Source organism: Equus caballus, chromosome 8 (assembly GCF_041296265.1).
Source record: "Equus caballus isolate H_3958 breed thoroughbred chromosome 8, TB-T2T, whole genome shotgun sequence".
NCBI classification, from domain to species: Eukaryota; Metazoa; Chordata; class Mammalia; order Perissodactyla; family Equidae; genus Equus; species Equus caballus.
In genome coordinates, this window is record NC_091691.1 from 30,660,949 (window position 1) to 30,680,284 (window position 19,336).

At 56.5% G+C, this 19,336-nt stretch overlaps 1 protein-coding gene across 6 annotated transcripts in view; it reads left to right on the forward strand.

Annotated features, from left to right (window-relative positions):
• ADGRD1 (adhesion G protein-coupled receptor D1) overlaps window positions 1-19,336 on the forward strand; it is a 172,153-nt gene that overhangs the window by 126,244 nt on the left and 26,573 nt on the right. For all 6 annotated transcript variants that reach the window (XM_070275547.1, XM_070275549.1, XM_001494181.6 and 3 more), the window contains 3 exons: window positions 14,738-14,841; window positions 16,428-16,539; window positions 19,037-19,190. In XM_070275547.1, the coding sequence (XP_070131648.1) occupies window positions 14,738-14,841; window positions 16,428-16,539; window positions 19,037-19,190 (370 nt within the window). The remainder of the gene's footprint in view (window positions 1-14,737; window positions 14,842-16,427; window positions 16,540-19,036; window positions 19,191-19,336) is intronic.

A 19,336-nucleotide genomic window follows, 5' to 3' on the forward strand; every position in this document is an offset into this window, starting at 1 on the left:
TGGGTTAGAGACCTCAGAGAGGTGGGAGTGGAGCCCCATGGACAGAAGGGACTCCAGGCAGAGGAAGGAGCAGGTGCAAAGGCCTGAGGCTGCTGTGGCTCCCAGGAAAGTCTAAGGGGCTCAGAGGCAGGAGCTTCAGACTCAGATGTCAGGGGACAGAGAGGTGACAGAGTGATGGAAGTGGGGGACCGTCGTGGAGGGTGGGGTGGTGGTGAATGAGAGTACTCTCTGCCAATGGGGCGGCCACTGCAGATGAGACCCAGTGCTGCGCCATCTCCTGAGGAGAAAAGCTAGAGATCTGGTTCGCTGTGAAATCTCCTGAGCTTTAGATGTGTCATCTTTATTTCCAGGCCATGTGTGAGAGGTATGTCCATGAGCTGGCCCAGTCCGATGTCCCCAGACCAGCTGCCCTCCCTCCACTTGCTCAGAACCAGCCAGGCCTTTGAAAATGCAGGCTCTGATTCAGCAGGTCCGGGTGGGCCAGGGTCCTCATTTCTAACAAGGCTCAGGGGATGCCCAGGCACTGCTGGCCCCGGGCCGCTCTCTGAATAGACCTGGACGTAGGCACTGGTTTGCACAAGTCAGATCGGGTTTCTGTTCTTGTCCTGTGGAGACAGCCGGGCTGACTATTACAGATCTGAAGGGTGAGTTAGGAGCGTCTGGTCCCGAATGTGCATCAGAAGCCTGTAGACACCTGACTTTGGCTGGGGGACTGGAGGGAGGGCCTCAGACACGTCATCCTCCTGGAGACCAGCTGCAGTGGGAAACCTGCGGGCCGCCTTTTAGGAGAGGTGTTCCAGAGGCCCGGGAAACAAAGAATGGTTTACGAGGAGCTCAGCCCACAAGGTGGCCCTGGAAGGCAGGCACCGCGGTCAGTGAGGGCAGCTGTAATCCTGGCGGTCACAGTGCAGACCACCTGCCAGTGACAGCGAGGACAGCTCAGGCACTGTGTCAGGTGCTCGCACAGCGTGTGTTCCCTCCTTCCGTGTGAGTGAGGGGCTGTCATCCTCGAGGTTACACATGAGGGTTCGGGCTTCCCCACCGTCACCCAGGGAGCAGAGCCCTCGGAATCCCAGAGCTCAGGCATAGGCCCGGGCCCGGGCCCGGGACGGCCTGTGGGCAGGGCTCCCTCCTCTGGGTCCTTTACACGCTGAGGACTAATCCCGTCCGTCTCCCTCTGTGACCTGGGAGGCTCTTCTGGGCAGGGCAGGGCAGAGGGGGCTGAAGCACCACGAGCTGTGTCGTGAGAGCTGGCGGAGAGGCAGGAAGGGAGGCAGCACGGTCCAGCAAGCTGAAAACACCGGGGTCACAGAGCACGTAAGATGACAAATCTGTCACCACTCAGTGTAGGTGACACCAGATTTAGATTGTCTGTGGGTGTCTTCATGGAAGCAAATCATATCTACTCGTTGCCAGGAAAGGTTGATTTGAAAATGATTTAAAATTATCCATGCTAAAAACGAATGTGAGAAGAATTAAGGCAGTTATTACCAGTAGAAACCCAAGCCGTGGCACTTTTAGAGGATTAATGAAAACAGCTGGGCAGCCACTTCCGTGACCTGAACCCGGGTCTTCTCGGCTCTGCCTCCAGGCTCTCTCCTCGGAGCTCGTGTCCACGCATCCCTTTTCTCCTGGCTCCTCAACCACCCAGCTTGCCCTCAGTGGGCTGCTGTCAGGGGCCCCTTTCCCCCCGAGTGAGCGGAGCCTCTCAGCTGTCAGGGGCATGGCAGGCCAGCATACCCAAGGGATTCTCTAGAATCCGTCCGCTGGCGCTTCCCCTCCGTGGTGACTCAGACAGTGGGCTGGGCTCAAGGGACAGTCCAGGCTCCCGGGGCCGGGACCACCTGGCTGTTTCTAGCCTCACTCTGCTTGTCTCTTCCTGGTGAGAGCGTGCCATGGACTCCAACCTGGCCACGGCTCTGCTCACCAGCAGTGAGGGCTCATCTGACCAAAAGACCCCAGGAGGGGGGCGTTGGAGGGTGGGCCTTCCCTAAGCAGGTAAGACTGCACCAGCCTTTGTGCTCCTGCCAAGGTGAGCGGGAAACAGGCCTGGGCCACCTCCCGTTGAAGGCTGGTCGGAGAGTCACCATCCAGGAGACCGTGGTACCAGTAGGGCCCCCTTGATCCAGAGCATCTGGTCACCCCGACAGTGACCGTTTTTAGTTAATCGTCCTGATATTCTTCTTTTATTGGAAATAGTTTTAGTTAGTATAGTAGCTAATACATACATATGTTTAAGAAAATCAAGGAGGAAAAAGAGTATTGAGTGAAAAATAACTTTCTCCACGGTCTCCTGGCGTCCTAACTCCACTCCCGCGAAGACAGTCCTGTCACCGGCGGTTTGCGTCTCCTCCCAGAACCGTTCTCGGTTCCAAACAGGAGTGCGTGCCCTCACACACGGACTGTCCCGCCGCAAACAAGGCTCCCTGCCTGCTCCGCGGCTCCGACACCCTCGTGGTTTGTGCCCATGCCTCCGCCTCCTTCTCGTCACGCCGCCCGTCACTGCGAGACGAGGAGCCTCTGCTCTGAGGCGGTGTCCGCTCACCTGCCGTCAGCACCACGGCGGCCCCAGGCTTTGGCTGTTCTGCCGGTTCAGTGCACGGGCTTGTACACACTTCTCTGGCCTAAATTCCTGGCAGGGGAATCTGTGGGCAAAGGGCATGGGCACTCAAGTGTTCAAGGACATTGCCACGTTGCTCTCTGGGGATGCTGTGCCAACTTATACCTCCTCCAACAGTGGATGAGAATGGGTACCTTTATTTTAAATGTGAATCACAAAAACCCAGCTCCATCTTGGGGCTTCAGCCTCCCGCCATAAGTGCATTTCAGACCAGGGGAATGAACCTGGGCACTGATGCTGGTAGATCTGGGTCTGTCACTGGTAGTGCCAGCTGGCACCTCCCTAGACGCACATTCTCCATCTTTAAAATTACCGTGCTCAAATCCAGTCTGGCTCCCAAGAAATTAACTTATTTCTATTGGATAAAATTATCTTCAAGTTAATTTGGAACGGGAAGTTCCAAGAGTAGCCAAGGATATTAAGTGAAAGAGCTGGAGGAGAGAGTTGCTGCGACAGGGACCAGAATACACCGGGAAGCTCCTGTGACCACACAGCATGGGGCTGCCGTCAGCACAGGGCGGCAGCCATCGGAACAGCAGAGAATCCAGAACAGACCCTGTCACTTATCAACACGCCCCCGAGAATCTACATCAAAGAGTGAAAACGATCAGAAAGCAAGATAATACGCAAAAGGATAAAATAAAATAACTTTTGGGGGCTGGCCCCATGGCTGAGTGGTTAAGTCTGTGCGCTCCGCTGCAGGCGGCCCAGTGTTTCGTTGGTTCGAATCCTGGGCACGGACATGGCACTGCTCATCAAACCATGCTGAGGCAGCGTCCCACATGCTACAACTAGAAGGACCCACAACGAAGAATATACAACTATGTACTGGGGGCTTTGGGGAGAAAAAGGAAAAAGTAAAATCTTTTAAAAAAAAAAGTAGTTTTTTTAAAAAAATAAATAAATAAAATAAAATAACTTTTACAGCCTTATTTGTAGCGGAAATAGCAGAAGCATCAGTGAAGATTACACAGATGAGTGCGTAAATCCTGACATGTCTACGCCAAGGAACGGGACGCACCTCCATGTCAGCAGGGGGAACGATTAATCAAGAAATAAAATGTGGCTACTAGAGAATGAATTGTAATTATGCCAATGGATTTGGAGGGATTTCCAAGGTATTGTTATGTGAAAAGGGCAAGACACAGAACAGAGTGCATAAATATCCCATTTTTATGAAATGGTGTTGGATCCCTGTGTGTGCGTGTGTTCGTGTATGTGAATTTACCTGTTGTTATATGATTGTATGATGATGTGGAAGGTATAGAAGCTGCATTCTAGGTTGCTAGCAGTGTCAGAGGGGCCACGTGCGTCCAGCAGGGGCAGGAGGTGGGGGGCGAGCCCTGTAAGGGTCCGGGGAGACTAGACTGAAACTCCGGCCTGCGTGATACCCTCCCGTTTATGCATTTGTGTGGAATTACATAAAATGACTGGATAATAAAATCAGCAGCTTGGAGAGGCGGTTTCCAAGGTCTGCTCCTAGGTGTGGCGGTTTTGAGAGCGCATCTCCTTCACGGCTCCTTCCCAACCCCCAGTGGCTTAGAGCCTGGCATGCAGCAGGTGCTGCATAAGTGTTTGTGGCCTGAAAGAGCGCGTGGATGAATGAGTCAGTTCCACAGGGGAGAGGAGCTTGGGGAAATAAGGAAGCGTTCTCCCTGGAGCCCAGAATGCCTCGTGCAAGCCGTTTAGTCTGTAAACCGGACTCGCTGACACCACTGGGCAGGCATGCGGACTGTGGGCTGCTCCAGGGCGGGTAGGTGGTGCTTGAATTTCTGTCATCCTCAGGACCGACCAGCGGGGGGCGCCAGGGAGCGAGGGTCCCTCAGCGGTGGCTGCAGTGGTGGGCTGCCCTGCCAGGGTCCCAGGAGGCGGGCAGGCGTGGTCACCCTGGATTTGCTGTGGAAGCAACAGTAACCACGGGGGCCGACATAACAGGACGTATACGAAGGGACATCAGGACAGTCAGGGTTTGGAGGGGTCAGGGGGTGAGGACAGGAAGGCTCTGGCCGAGGGGCTGACACTAGGGCCGCCTCAGGGGTGGTGCAGTCCCTCCTGCTTCTGGGGCCCTCCCCCAAGGTTTGCATTCCAGGGGACAGTCTGGCTGTCTAACGTGGGAAAGCTCCACGCAGTGACGGACACTCCCAGCAAGGCTGCCCCGGTGGGGAGGGTGACACCCAAGGTAAGGGAGTGGTGGGTGCGGTCCCTTAGCTGGCAGAAGCACCAGAGGCCCACGCAGTGCCGCTGTACTTTCTCCAGGTGGCTGACCCTCCACGTGTGGCCGCTCCCCTGCGTTGCCCCACACAGGCCCCCTGGTCCGTCCTCAGCTCCTCCTGGCCTCCTTGGGAGTGGCCTGGGCACAGGCACCTGTCCTGGGGAGGGGGCAGCAGGAGCTCTCTGCCAGGATAGGTGCGGCCTGGGAAAGCGAGTACCCAGGGACCTGTCGCCTTCCCATCAGGAGCCCAGGGGAGGGGCCTGGCAGTCACAGGGGATGAGCAGGTCAATAAGACAGTCTCGCATTGTGGTCTGGAGGCTGACTTTGGCCAGTGGACGTGTTCCATTTAGCCCACAGAGGTTTAAATTTAAAAAAAAAAAGTTGACAATGTTTCGAAACCCATATATATTACTTAAAATTTTGGATTTCTGGTTTTCTTAAAAAAAAAAAGATACGGCCACACGCAGCTTCCACTCCTGATGAGCAGCCACTGCCCCCTGCAGGCAGCAGTGTGGGCTTCAGCTCACCACAGTCCCCAGCACTCCCTATTGCCTTCCTCACGCTCTGGGCCATTGGCCACTCAGCATCATATTCACATCATTGTTCTCCTTTTGGGAGGACAGGAAAATGCTTCTTGCTCTTTCCTAGGGTAGGAAAATGATGTTTCTACTAAGAGGGACTTTTGTTAAAAAATAATGGAAAAGATCTTTCTGGAAGAATAGTCCCTGTTGTTTATTATGTACGCAGGCTCACAGCTGGCCTTGTGAATTTATAGAAAATGTGTCTCTGGAGGCATTGGAGTTTGTGGTCTGTGACTCAGAGGAATCCATGTCCTGAAGCAAACTCTAGGCTTTTCTTGGCATTTCTAAATCCAGCCACGGGCGGGAGAGCAGGGCACTGTCGGGGCCCACACGCCTTCCCAGGCTGGAGCTGCAGTGGGGCCTGCCATCTCAGCACCCCTCCCCATCCCTTGGGGCTGCGTCTACTCTGGGCCGATGGTTGTAGGACCCGCACTCAGCAGTTCCCTGGCTAGGCCAGGTGCGGCCGCCTGAGGCCACTCAGCCGGCTCTGGCTGCCAGGGAGGGGGGCCAGGCGGGCGTGGGAGCCTGATTACAAGGTGGCACTGGGGGCTGGTGAAACACCCACTCTCTGAGCTGTATTTGTGGTCCCCGTGGGTGTGTCACAAACAGGCCAGGCCAACATGTAGATGGTGCTGGCAGAGGGCACGGTGCACCGTAGGGAGACAGGCTTCTTGCCCGGGGCTCCTCATGCGCTTGTCACTTACTCAGGCATCTGATGAGCACCTGCTGCGTGGCTCTGTTCCTGCTTCAGTCAACCATGTACTCAGGGTCCCTCCCCTGTCACACTGCATGGCCTGGGGCAAGTGCCCGCTCTGAGCCTCAGCTTCCTGTCCGGGATGTAAGTGGGGACCCTCTCCTCGTGGAGCTGTGTTGGGCGTCAGATGCCTCCCTGCCCCGAACACCCAGCCCCAAGTACTGAGCTCTGAGGACCCAGCCTGACTGAGGTCGCAGTGATGTCAGCACTAGCATGAGGCCCCTGGAGGTGTCGGGACAGCTGAGGAGCCACATGAGAGAGGAGCAGGGAGTGGGCTGGGGTGGAGTGGGGCTGGCCCCTCCACCTGGGGGCCTGAGTCTGGGGCCCGCAGACCTCCCAGCACTGCGTGTCAGTTTGTGGCCAGGCATCCCCCTTTCTGTTCCTTCTTTTGAAGGACGTCAGAGTCCTCTGGCTGCTGGGTATAGAGGCGGGGTGACCCATCTCCCTTTTGATGTGGGTCCTATGGAGGTTCAGGGGAGCCCCTACCTCCACCACTCTCCTCCGGTCTGGGGCAGAGGCGAACTCCACCTGCGGAAAAGTCGGTTGTTCTGCCCTTTTCTTGTCCCGAGAATGTAACAGCTCACTGTGTGTGATCCCCGGAGGGGCTTGTCCTAAATGCCTTCCTCTTACAGACCCAGAAACCCCCCACGTTGCTTCTGACTTCCTGGGTCTGTGCAGCTATTTAGGAAAAGGGTCGCAGACAAGGTCCTGCTGCATCCCGGATGTCCTCTGGGCTCTGACTTCCACACTCGCTCTTCCATACTGTACTGATTCACCAGCAGAGCCCTTCCAGGCCGTGGACTTGGCACTTTCTCTTCTTACCCACCTCCCTCCCTGGGGCCTAAGAGCCTGAGATGGCCTGAGAGCTGGGTGCTCCCAGCCCTGCCCTGGGAGGGGGAGATGGTGCCTCCTGCCTCCCTCCCTGCGCTGCCCCCTCCCACCTCTCTTCCTCAGGTCTCCCCTGGGCTCCCGGGCTCTCCCCTGCACTGGGCCTTGTCAGCTCCATGGGGCCCGCATATCAGTATGTCTGCTGAGCTCTGGGGCAGGGCCACTCCTGCTGCCCTCTCTGTCCCTTCAGAACCCCAGGCTCGCAGGGCAGCCTCTGGGCCCACCCGGGATGTGTGTCACAGGCCCAGGAGGTGGGATGGGACATGAGGGTGCAAGAGGCAGCGGCCAGGTGCTGTCGAGAGCTCAGATTCCATTGGCCCGGCCCCATCCTAGAGACAGTGAGAGAGTTTCCTCACCGTGGGGTCAGGATCCGCTCCTGCTAATTTACTTATCCCCTCTCCTCCAACCAGACCCAGCTGCTACTTTTAGAGGAAAAGCAGCCATTGCTTCATTTGTTCTGGAATCTTCCAGAAGAAGCGTCTGCTCTGGGGCTGTGTGGGGGCTTGAGCTACTCTGCAGAGGGAAGCTGACGGGGGGATCCTGTGGGCTCCTGTCTCAGGGCTGCCCTCAGAATCGAGACCTCATTCCAGGGTCTGCAGTGAGGGTGGTGGCTGGGAGTGGGGGACGCAAGGCGATGAGCCAGCTTGGAGCAGGGGGTGTCTCCACCCCGGAGGCCCCACAGCACTGATGCACAACCCAGCCTCTGTGGGACAGGGAGGCCAAGGGGTCCGTGTCGGCTCAGGGCAGTCAGCTCTGGGCTGGGAGGCTGAGGGATTGAAGTGTGTTATGGTCCAGTTATGTGGTAAAGTCCACATTTTTTGTCATAAGCATCATAGGTCTCTGCATTGTGGTGGAAGCCAGAGGGGGAAAAGCCGGACCATCTCTGAGAAGCTGCCAACCCGCCGTGTCAGGCCTTGGGGGCCTGAGGGTTCTTTCCAGGACTGAGATGAAGCCAGGGCATCGGGAAGTGACGTGACAGGAAACCTGTGGACTCTCTAAGTTACGTTCTCTCTAAAGATGATGTGTGCACGTGGGAAGGTGCAGCACCGCCGAGGGCTGTCTCCCTGTCGCCCCGCGGGAAGCAGCGGCTGGTTCTGTCCCTTCAGAGACAGTCTGCCTGTGCAGCCCTCTGCTCTTGAGACAAAGGCCGTGCAGAGGAAAGACTGTCCTGCACTTTTTGAACACCTATCGCTGGGTCCTGGGGACTGTTCCACCTCAGTCTGCACGGATCCACCTCTGTTCTAACCCCTGCAGGGTCTCCCCACGACTTCTCTGAGCCTCTGTGGATGGAATTAGGTGACGACAGTCTTTGGCCACTGCAAATAGTAGATATCTGTGCAGACATCCTTGCCTTCGCTTGCGAGTATGTAGGATAAATCCTACAGTGGGACGGCTGGGTCAAGCACTGTGCGGTTTTAATTGTTCGCAGAGCTTACAGCTCCACTTGTCGGGGGTCTGCTCCAGCCCCACTGCCATGCCAGTGGGTGTCGGGGTGGCTTGCAGGTTGGGTCCACGTCTTCCTCTTGTCCAGTGCCTCCCCCAACAGAGGAGGAATGGAGGCAAGGCTGGGTGCCCCGTCTTCTCTCATGGTGCTCCTGCTGGGCCGCTCATCAAGCCCATGACTGTGGCCTTCCTCAGGTGACCATGAGCCCTGGGCTCTGGTCCTCCCGCCGGGGGAGGTGGATTCCTGTTGCGATTAGGGCCAGGGTCGCTGGCTTCATCATCCCTGTGGCATCTCAGCTCTCTTCTCCCCATTGTAAATGCTTCCCTGAATTAAATTTCCACTCTTTGAAAGGCTAGAGTGGTTTCTATTTTCCCAGCTGGCTTCAGACTGATACACAAGCTGTGTGGCTGAGGGGAGATGGTGAGACATGCCCGGGGGCCTGGCCTGGGTAACCAGGGGGTGAAATGGCTCAGTCCTCGGCCCCCAGCTGACTCCTTCAATGAGGTAACAGTAGCCCGAGGAAAGCAAGTCGCTGACGTCTTTTTGAAGCCATGGGAGTCAAGTCTTTGTGCATCCAGTGGGAAGAAATCCCACCCGCTGGATGCTGCGGCCCGTGGGTGCCAGTCCTGGCCCCCGACAGCAGCCAGCAAGCAGCCAAGGAGCTCGTTTCCGCAGGCCCTCAGCTGGTGATGCGCTTCCCTCAGTGGAACACAACACGCACCTGCAGCCTGGACTCGGCACAGGGGAGGCTGGCTGCTGCTGCTGACAAAAGCTACAGCTGGTTAAGACCAGGGGCTGTCACCAAACCCGGGCTGCCCAGGGAGCTGCATGCTCCTGCTGGCCAGGGGCTGAAGGAAGGTGCATGGCTCAGCGAGAGTCAGAGAGAAGCCCCAAGGGAGGGCAGGCTCCCCCAGAGCCTGGATTCCAGCAGCTGGGAGGCCAGAAGGCGGGAAGAAGCCAGCCTTGCAAAGAGCCTGGGGCGGGCGGTAGAGACAGAGGAGCGGAGCGTGCAGGGTCCAGGAGCAGCGAGGGGCTGAGTGCTCAGGGCCAGAGGCTGACCCAGGGAGCGGCTGCATGTTCCAGTTTGCTCTCAGATGTGTCCCCCCTTGTCCTTTGCCCTGCTCTGCCTTAGGCTCCCTTGACAACTGGCTTCCTGCCAACTCCAGCCAATGAGAGGGGGGCACTGGAGTGATCCACCTCTGCTGAGGTGCTTGCTGACATTGGCCGTGGCCCCTCTGCAGTCCCTGCTCACTGTGCCGTCCCTCCTTCCCTGACCCCAGCTCACCTGGGCGGGCCTGTCCTGACTGATTCCAGCTCTGTGGGGCCCTGCTCGCTCCGCTCACGTCACCTCCTCCTGTTGTCCTTCTCGATCTGCAAGGGCAGAGGCTCTTGCTGGGCTGTTCTCTGGTGTTCTGCCCTCCGCTCTTCCAGGGTCTCCCACACCCCTGTAACCAGCTTCCCTCGTTAAGTTCCCCCTCCTGAATTACGGGGAGGGTCTTGCTTTCTTGTCTGGACCCTCCTGAGAGAGACTAAGGTGGTGAGGAGGCAGAGATGCAGGCAGGGCCGTGGAAGAAGATGAATTTCCTTCCAGATGCAAGGGCGCCCGGGGTGGGGGGGGGGGGTGGGGGGGCGGGGCGGTCTGCGAGTGCTGTCTGCTGAGTGGAGACGACTGAAGGTGGCCCGGGGTGCAGTAGGGAGAAGGGAGGAGGTCCGAGGGGTGGAGGAGATTAAGGCAAAGGCTCTGGAAATTGGGGAGAGAGAGAGGGATGTATGGATACGTGTTGGCAGAGGAACCAGCAGGACTCGGTGATGGGTGGGCTCCGAGGGGAGAGCGAAGGACCTAGAACCACTCTCAGGTCTGTGGCTGTGTGAACGCTGTCAGGTGCTCCTCACCCTCCTCTGCAGGTCACGTCTGCCAGGGCCCCTGTCTGTTTCCCGCGTGGCGTCGTCAAAGCACGGAGCCAGCGGCCTCATTTATTCGTTTGTGTGTTTATCTGCTTGTGTCTTCGTTCCTCATCTATTACCCTCACTGCAGTGTAAGTTTCACACTTGGCACCCGGTGGGTGCTCCACACGTGCTTGTTGCAGATGAAGGACAGGCTGTCTGGGGTGTCCCGGCACTGCCCCTCCTGGCTGTGTAGTGTTGGGCAGTCGCTTCCCGAAGCAATTTCCTCCTCTGCAGATGAGAACCACAATGCCCATTCACAGGGCTGCTCTGAGGATTCAAAGCCTGCATGCAGCAGGTGCCCAGTAAAGGCAGTTACCTTCTTCCTGTCCTAGCTCTCCGCTCTTGTGATTGCCCCGCTACCTCTGACTGGCGTTGTGTTCTGATCCTTGTTCCTTCATTGAACACCTAGCTTGCCAGATCCTCCGTCAGACCAACCACCCTTGTCTTCGGGGAGTTCGCTATCCAGAGCTCACGTTGCTTCCAGTCTAAGAGGCCCTCTCCTCTCCTCTCTGTCGGCTTCCTGCCCACCTGTTGAGCTGTGTGAACGCCCCGCCCTCCTCGCTATGTTCCTCCCTCCCTCGCTTCCAGGCTCTTAGGGCCAGGCTGTCTGCAGGTCACAGTGGAGCTGCAGCTAACATGGGACACACATTCACTTAATACTCACACTGACAAACCAATGGCTGGACATGGGTTCAAGTGATAAAGCCCTTATATAAAAGAGAAGGGGGTGAACCCTGCCGGCAAGCGGGGTCTCTCCAAGCGTCACCTCCCACCCTGCTCTGCCCTGGAGGTCTGACAGCCGTCTTAAACTGGAAAGCTCTGAAGACCCTGACTGCTGCATGCAGGTTCCTCTTGGCCCCTTCTGTGGTCTTCCTGAGTGTTAGTCAAGACACCTGTGCAAAGGGGCCATGAATGAGGTTACATGCGCAAACTATAGACACTCCAGTTTTAGGGGGTCTCAGGGGTTTTCAAGTTCCTTTAGATCACCTACCATTTTCACCTAATGGGCTCATTTTATAATTCAAGTGCCATGTAAAATATGACCCTCCAATACAGTTTGCCTTATGTCCTGTATAACCGTTTCGAGGCTGCCTGGCCAGGCTGTTAGCTATGTTCAAGGAGGGGCCATATCTCATTCATTTTAGTGTTCTCCATTGTGCCTGGCATGAGGCTAGCTTTGGGTGGGCTTGGTAAAAGTTGTGATAAAGAGTTGGTTGATTGTAGGGTTGGTTAATGCTAGAGTTGGCTGATTGTGGGGTTGGTTGATGGTAGTTAGTTGATGGTAGAGTTGGTTGATGATAAGGTTAGTTGATGATGGGGTTGGTTGATATTAAGGTAGATTGATGACAGGGTGTGTTGATGGCAGAATTGGTTTGTGGTGGGGTTGGTTGATGGTAGATTTGGTTGACTCTAGTAGTAAGGTTGGTTGATTGTAAGTAAGGTTGTAAGGTTGGTTGGTTGACAGTAGGGTTGTAGGGTGCATGGCACAGGGTTGGGTAGGTGTGGGTCTGAGGCTAGGGTTGAAATCTCATTTATCAGAAGCTCCAGGCAGAGTAGGTATGCAGAAAACAGGGGTCAAAAGATTTCAGTGAGTATGGCTGACCAGTTTCTACCCTCACACCCAGGAAGCTTCTGCACTGTGCAGTGAACTCTAACATTAGCCCGCTGGAAGCTCGCTACACATCTGTGAATGGAGGAGGTGAAGTTTTATTCTCTCTGTAAGAGGTATATGAACAGTGATGTTGGTTAAGTAAACTTTTAATGGTGAATCAGTAATGGAGTCAGGGAGTAGACTTGAGGGCTCTTTTTACCCTGCTGGGGTATATTTCAGCAAATACCTCTGGAGAACCATCGTTCTCAGTAGTACCCTGCTGTCCTCAGGGCTGTGGGTGATGAGACACCCACAGTTTCCTTAAAGTGATCTCCATCCTCAAAGAGCCCATCTCTCTGGGAGAAAGAAGACCCCCCCCATGAGACAGAACAGTGGTATCAGAGAGTGGAACGCACCCCGCTGGTGGGATGTGAGATGACTAAGGCAGTATAGAGATGGACAGGGAGGAGGAGGACTCATGTGGAGCACGTGGGCTCAGGGCCAGACTAGGGAGAGGGCTTCCCGGTGGCACTGGGGTGAAGGTGTCCTTGGAGCCAGGCTGGCTCTGGGACACAGGCACTGTTGTAATCGTTCATTTGCTGACATCTCCATTGGCTCAATTTCATGAGTGCTGCAGAGAAGGACCTTCACTTCCAAGAACAGTTGATAGTGTGCTGATGCCCATTAACTTTTGTAACCGATACTCCCTACCTCTCTAGGCAGAGATCACCGTAATGGTGACAATGAGACTTTTCAATTGTCTTATGAGACAGCAAAGAAAGATTACATTTTTGGTATAATATTAGTGTTTTCTGTCTTTGATTTTAGTCCATTTTCTGGAAGATGTCACTTGCTCTATAACAGCACCTCCAAACTACGTGTCTAGAGGTGTTCTCTTCCTTTCCTTCCCCAAAGAGTTTGAGAAACGCCAAGTTTAACATAGCTAAATATTTGTTACCTGCAGGATTCCTCAGAACTCTTAAATTTCTTATATTGATCAAAAGTCTTTAAAGGGGGATAGAGAACTCAGCTTTCTCTGAACTTATCTAAAACCAGAAACATCGTTTCACGGAAGACCCGCTAACTACATCTTGTAGGAGCTAGAGTGTCAAGGAAGAAAGTATGGGAATGTGGCTCCAGGAACGTATTTCCATTTGCCCACCCAGGGTACTTGTTGAATCAGAACACCTCTTGGGCCGTCTATCTGCAGGTGGAGAAGTTTGGGGTCCAGATCTTGGGATATCTCCAAGAAGGTTGCTGTAGGAACACATTGCTGGCCCCACCTGTCTAGGGAACTTGTTTTGGTAAACAGTTAGATGGTTAGACACAGGAGGTGACTAATGAGGGCCCACCCCTCCCGCATCTAGGCTGCTGGGTCCAGGTTTCTCCTTCCCCTCCCCCCACTCAGTTGGGACTAAAGTGTTCGTAGCCCCGGGAATGAGTTACTGGCAGTGACTCACACATCTGAAAGTAGTAAAATCCATTGAGTTATCCATCCTCAGGCACGGTCCTGCTGGCTCCCAAATTGCTCCCTGGATCCACTGACATTTCCTGGGCTCCAGAATTGGGGCCTCCTGGGTCTGGAGCATTTCCACTGTCCTTGCCAACAGCACTGTTACAGACATTAGAGTTGCCTACTTTTGCTGTGATTATGTCCCAGTGAAGCGGGGAGAAGGCAATTTAGCCAAGGCAAAGGTCCCAGGGTGTACTGGGCAAGCTGGAGGGACCTTGATGTCTGGTGTCTGGTGCAGAACGTGGAGGGCAGTGATGCGGAGTGAGCTCCAGGCTGGGCCTTTGCTGTAGACCTGGCCGTAAACCATAGCAGGAAGCACCCAGTGGCACCTTCTGTAGGAACAAGCTTTAGGAAGCTGGTCTTTGAGGCATGTGGCTTAGGGAGCAGGGAGCTTCCTAGAGCCCAGGGTCAAATGTGTCCGACCTCGAGATGCCAGCTCGTGGAGCCGAGGGAGCCGCCATTTTAGGTTGTGCTGTTGGGTGAGCTGTGGCTTCTGTTACGGCCCTTTGTGGCTTTGCAGGCGCTCAGTTCACCACACTTGTTTATGCTCTGCTGGAGGACGACATGGATAACAGTGAACTCTTACACAAACTCTCCTGCAGCGCGTCTTGTCTCCCTGGCCCTGCTCCAAGCACTTCACAGATGTCAATTCATTGGACCCTCACATAGCGTCACTGAGTCACGGTCCCAGGTCATCAGCTGGCACGTGGTCGTGCTGGGACTTGAACCCGGGTGTATGGGTCCTGGGTCCGTCCTCTTAAGCAAACTCTGCACCTGTGGATGTGCAGTCTAGACACGGGGCCCGTGGCCTGGCCAGCAGGTGGACAGCAGGGGGTGTCCCGGTTGGGAGGGGAGGGGTTAGGCAGTAGCAGTGTAGAAGTGGATGGAGGAGGGATCTGAGTGACTTTGGTGCCATTTGGAGTGTTTGAAATGTGCAAATGCAAGGGCTAGTTCCAAGGACTGAACCTCCATCGGTGCTGACCGCAGGGCCTTTGGGGTGGACACAGAGCTTAGTGGTCACTACCACATCCACAATGGGACAGTGGTAGCCTCATAGTCAGCTGTGCATTAGCCCTGGACCCTGTCCAGCTTGAGGTGCCCATCAGGCCTGGGCCACACCAACTGCAGGGCCGGTGCCCCTCCAGGACCTGACGGCCAGCTGACCCCTCTGCTCTGATTCCCCGCAGCTCACGCGCGGTCACCAGGTGGCGCTCTCGTCCATCAGTTACATCGGCTGCTCCCTGTCCGTGCTCTGTCTGGCTGTCACACTGGTCACCTTCGCCGTGCTCTCGTGAGTCATCCTCTGCTCTCCCCGGGGGGTGGGGGCTGGTGGCCTCATGGAAACGATAATGTCACCCCTGCCCCTCCTCGATTTCCCCTGTGAGGTGACATGCTGCCCCTATTTAGTTCTGCACATCATTGTTACAGCTGGACGGCTGTCCCTCAACTGCTTTTCATTTTGAGATCTGGGGTGCAGGGAGGGGACCGTGGGTGCTGGAAAAGAGAGAGGAGAGAGGAGGTCTGTGGAATTGGAGGGCACCCAGCTTTAGCTAAGCTGTAAAGTTCTGGAAAGGTCCCCAGCCCACAGAAAGCCCCCAGCTTTCTGGCCCTTTGACTGGCCAGGTGAGAGCAGGACTGAGGACCCCCCCACACCCTTGCAGTGATATCAAAGCGGCCAGCTCCTTGTGGGACAGGGCGTGGGAGGTCCCTGGAGAGAGAGCACTGGACGGGCAGGAGGGCATGTTCCCAGCAGGGCTGCCCCACCATCCCGTTGAAGCTGTGTCATCTGGTCAGAGCCCAAGGGACCTCTGCAGCTCCTCCGAGTGGAGGGCGGGACCCAAGTTCCTCTGTGGCCCTTTCTGACCGGGGACAGAGAGATCACATGAGAGATGTGCGTCTGGGCAGCCAGCTGTGGAGACGGCTCGCGTTCACACTCCCCTGGGGGGCCTCACTCTCTCGGGTCGCTTGGGATTTTGTGGCCCCCTCCCTCCTTCCTCTGCTGGGAGATGACACTCCTGGGGGTTCGTCCTGGAGTCCAGCGCCCTCCTCACCTGCTCTGGTGCCCTGAGGACACCCGTCATCTGGGTAGTTCTGTGGATGGGGGGTCCCGGGCTTGGGTGGTCGGGGGCTGCAACAAGATCCGCAGGGAGAGGCTGGTGGCTTCCCTCCCCTGACTTCCCACTGTCATCTGGGAACCCAGGAGCTTTGAGTGGCAGGAACGGGGTGTGCACGGGACACGTGAGGATGGGAGCCAGGTGCAGGCTTAGAGGGACCCTGGCACTGTGCTCAGGACATTTATTCTTGGGTTCCCTTGCTCCTCAGCTACTCCTCAGCAAGCCCCCTGTGCCCATGCGTAGTCAGCTCCGGGACACAGCTGTGCCCAATACAGATAACATGTCCAGAAGGGGCCGGACAATGAGCAAGGACACAAAGGCACAAGCACACAGTTCACGGCCCTCAGCACCATGAGACAGCGGTTTAGAGTGAGGAGACGGAGCTCCTTCATGCCAGGAAGTTCTCTCTGAGGGGAGACGTTTGAGCCGCTATGTGGAGACCTGGGAAGAGAGTTTACTGCAGAGGAACGGCTGGTGCAAAGGCCCCGAGGCTGGAGCACACTCAGGGTGTCTGAGAACAGAAAGCGGCATCGTGACCAGGAAAGGGCTCAGAGCAGCAGGCAGGGGCCAGGCCGTGCAGGGCCTGAAGGAGTAGGTTGTTTCTCAGAGCAATAGGGAGTCATTGAGGGTTCACAGCCGGGAGTGACAGCATCTGGGCAGGCTTTATAAAGACCTGTTTGGTGGCTCTTGGTGGAGTGGTATGGAACAGCCACGCCTGAGCCGGCACTGGGCCTGGGCCTCACCCCTGCCTCTCTGCCCTCAGCTCGGTCAGCACCATCCGGAACCAGCGCTACCACATCCACGCCAACCTGTCCTTCGCGGTCCTGGTGGCCCAGGTCCTGCTGCTCATCAGCTTCCGCCTGGAGCCGGGCACCGTGAGTAGGCCCCTCGGTCCTGCTGCTGTCCTCTCTCCTCCTCTCCTCTCTCTGATGTCACAGGGCTGGCTCCTTCCCCTGCTAGTTTCTTCAACTCAGAATTCAGACCAATAGCCCCCAATAGCCAGGCTTCCTCCAGGAGAGACAGAGAAGATGACACGCACGTGCCGGCCTCCGCGCAGCATCCATCTCAGTAATGAAGATGCTGCTGATGAGATGTCAGCTCACACTGATGAGCCCCGACTGCGCGCTGGGCGCTGTGCTGAGAGCTTGCATGGATCAGCAAGGTTAATCCTTAGAACAAGCTCTCAAGGAGGTGCTAACCTCCTGCTTACAGAGACGGACACTGAGGCATGAAGGGTACAGCCACTCGCCCAAGGTGATGACCCTGGTTAGCGGCCAACCAGGGTCTGACCTCGTGCCATCTTGCTGCAGACTCTGCCGGCCATCCCTGCGCTGACAGCAAACAGCCGCACTCCCTCTGCCTGCTGGGGGAGGGGGGGGGGGCGCTCTCAACAAAGGGGCTGTGAAGACCCACTCCTACCTTCTCCCCCACCCCTACTTCATGTGGGGTGGGGTTCTCCAAGGAGTAGGAAGTCTTAGACCTCCCAGGAGGTTCAGAGCTGAGACGGAAATGACCCAGGCTTGGGAGATGTGGGTTACAACCCAGTTGGTGGAAAGGAGAAGCTGACACTGCTTCTCGCCGGAGGGAAGGAAATGACAGTTCAGGAGAAGCTGTAAGTCGGTGGTCTTAGGATGCGTCAGGACTGGCTAACGTGAGGTGAACTTCATCTGGCACGAGTGAGGGTCAGCACATCCTCCTGTCCTCGCTGCCAGCAGGGTCCGTGGCCCCCACATCCCAGTCCTGGGGCTGCTGCCTAAGGAGCCATCCACCCTCCTCTGTTCCAGGTGCCTCCCTGCAGGTTTAGGGTTTCAGGGGGTATCTGAGAAGCTCTGGACGTGCTGTGGACAAACGAGGTGTGCACCGGCCTCACTCTCTCCTATGGGCACTTCTCTGAAGCTCCAACGTGAATCATCACATGGGGCTTTTCTTAAAATTCGGGTTTGGGTTCAGAGCTCTGGGCAGGGCCTAGAATTCTGTATTTCCATCAAGCATTCAGGGGATGCTGATGCTACCTGTCCAGCCCACACTGTGAGGAGTGAGGTCCCACGGCGTGGTGGCAGCTCCAGACACCCATTACCCCAGATGGTGACACCTGGGGGCCACCTGGGGTTGCTGGGAGGGCTTCTCCCTCCCAGAGCCTTTGTGTGACGAATCCCACGGCAAGCTCTGAGTGGTCCTGCTTGAGTGATGGCCCATTGGATGACCTCTGTGGCCAGCAGGAGAGGTGACTGTGGTGGCCAATCTCACTAGAGCCTCTGTGTGGGGAGGGGCTGTTCCCCACAGGAAAGGGGCAGCGGGTCCTAGAAGATGCAGGGCCACGTGGTGCTGGGACCACACAAGCAATAGGAGTGTCCCAAGTTTGTATCTAAATTTAACAGCTCCTGATGACAAGAAACACAACAGTGCAGCAGCTCGTACGTTTTTTCTCCAAAAATTAACTGATGTGGGGGCCGCAGGAGGACAGGACTTTGGAGCCCCCAGCAGAGATGGTCGCTCCTGGCTTTCATGTTTCTTTTCTTCCCTGGGCTCCCGGTCCCCTGGACCTTTTGTCCCAGCTTAGGGACGGCGGCTGTGGACTCACAGAGCACAGGGCATCTCTGATCCAGGCTCCCAGAGGCATCAGAGGCCACAGGTTGAGCCTCTAGGTGGGGCCAGGAGACTAACAGCAGCGGAAGGGAGAGAAGACCCTTGGAGACTGAGCCTGTGTGCTGGGCAGGCCCTGACCTCTGGGCCTCATCCGAGAGAAGGCAGGGGGGCCTGGATGCCAGCATCCAGCACCCAGAAATAAGGACATTAGGATAGTTTGCGCATCTCTGTTCATTACCCTTGTTGGGACGATTCTAGGGAAGTCCAGTGTCACTGAAAAGTCCAGAACCTAGGGGTTTAAGCCATGTCACAAGCTGCCCTCTCTGTCTTCAACTCCCTTTCTCTCAGGGGCCCGGCTCTGCACAGGCCTCACGTTTGGGTCCAAGACCGCTGCCCAAACCCCAGGCTCCTGTCCTCCTGTCCAGAGGAAGGAGGGAAACCTGCCCCCTGGTGGCTCCGCCCACCCCAGAATCCACCCCATTGGACCAGGCGGGTCACGTGCCAGCCCTTTAGCCAATCCTGCTGCAAGGGTGGGGATGTTTATGTGGATTGGCCAGGCCTGATTCCAGCCCTCTCCTGAGCCAATCACTGTGCCTGGGAGGGGCCACAGGGCAGTCAGACATGTGCTGCACCCAACTCCCCAGCACCAGAAAGGGGAGTGGGTCCCCAGAAGGGGGTGAGGCCCCGTGACCCGAAGATGCCCCGGAAATGGATGCGGGTAGGCTGGGGTACCGGCGGAGCCCGCTGCGCACGCCCAGAGAGGTGTCCCCTCTGCTCTGCTCCTAGACCCCGTGCCGGGTGCTGGCCGTGCTCCTGCACTACTTCTTCCTGAGCGCCTTCGCGTGGATGCTGGTGGAGGGGCTGCATCTCTACAGCATGGTGATCAAGGTCTTCGGCTCGGAGGACAGCAAGCACCTCTACTACTATGGGATGGGCTGGGGTAGGTGGGGAGGGGGGCAGGTGGGGCGGGATAAGATGGGGCGGGTGGGGTAGGCGGGTGTGATTTCATCCTCACATGACACACCCAGGAGAGGCCAGGTACCCTCAGGCTTGAACTTCCCCGCACGCTGTTTCAGAAAACGTCGC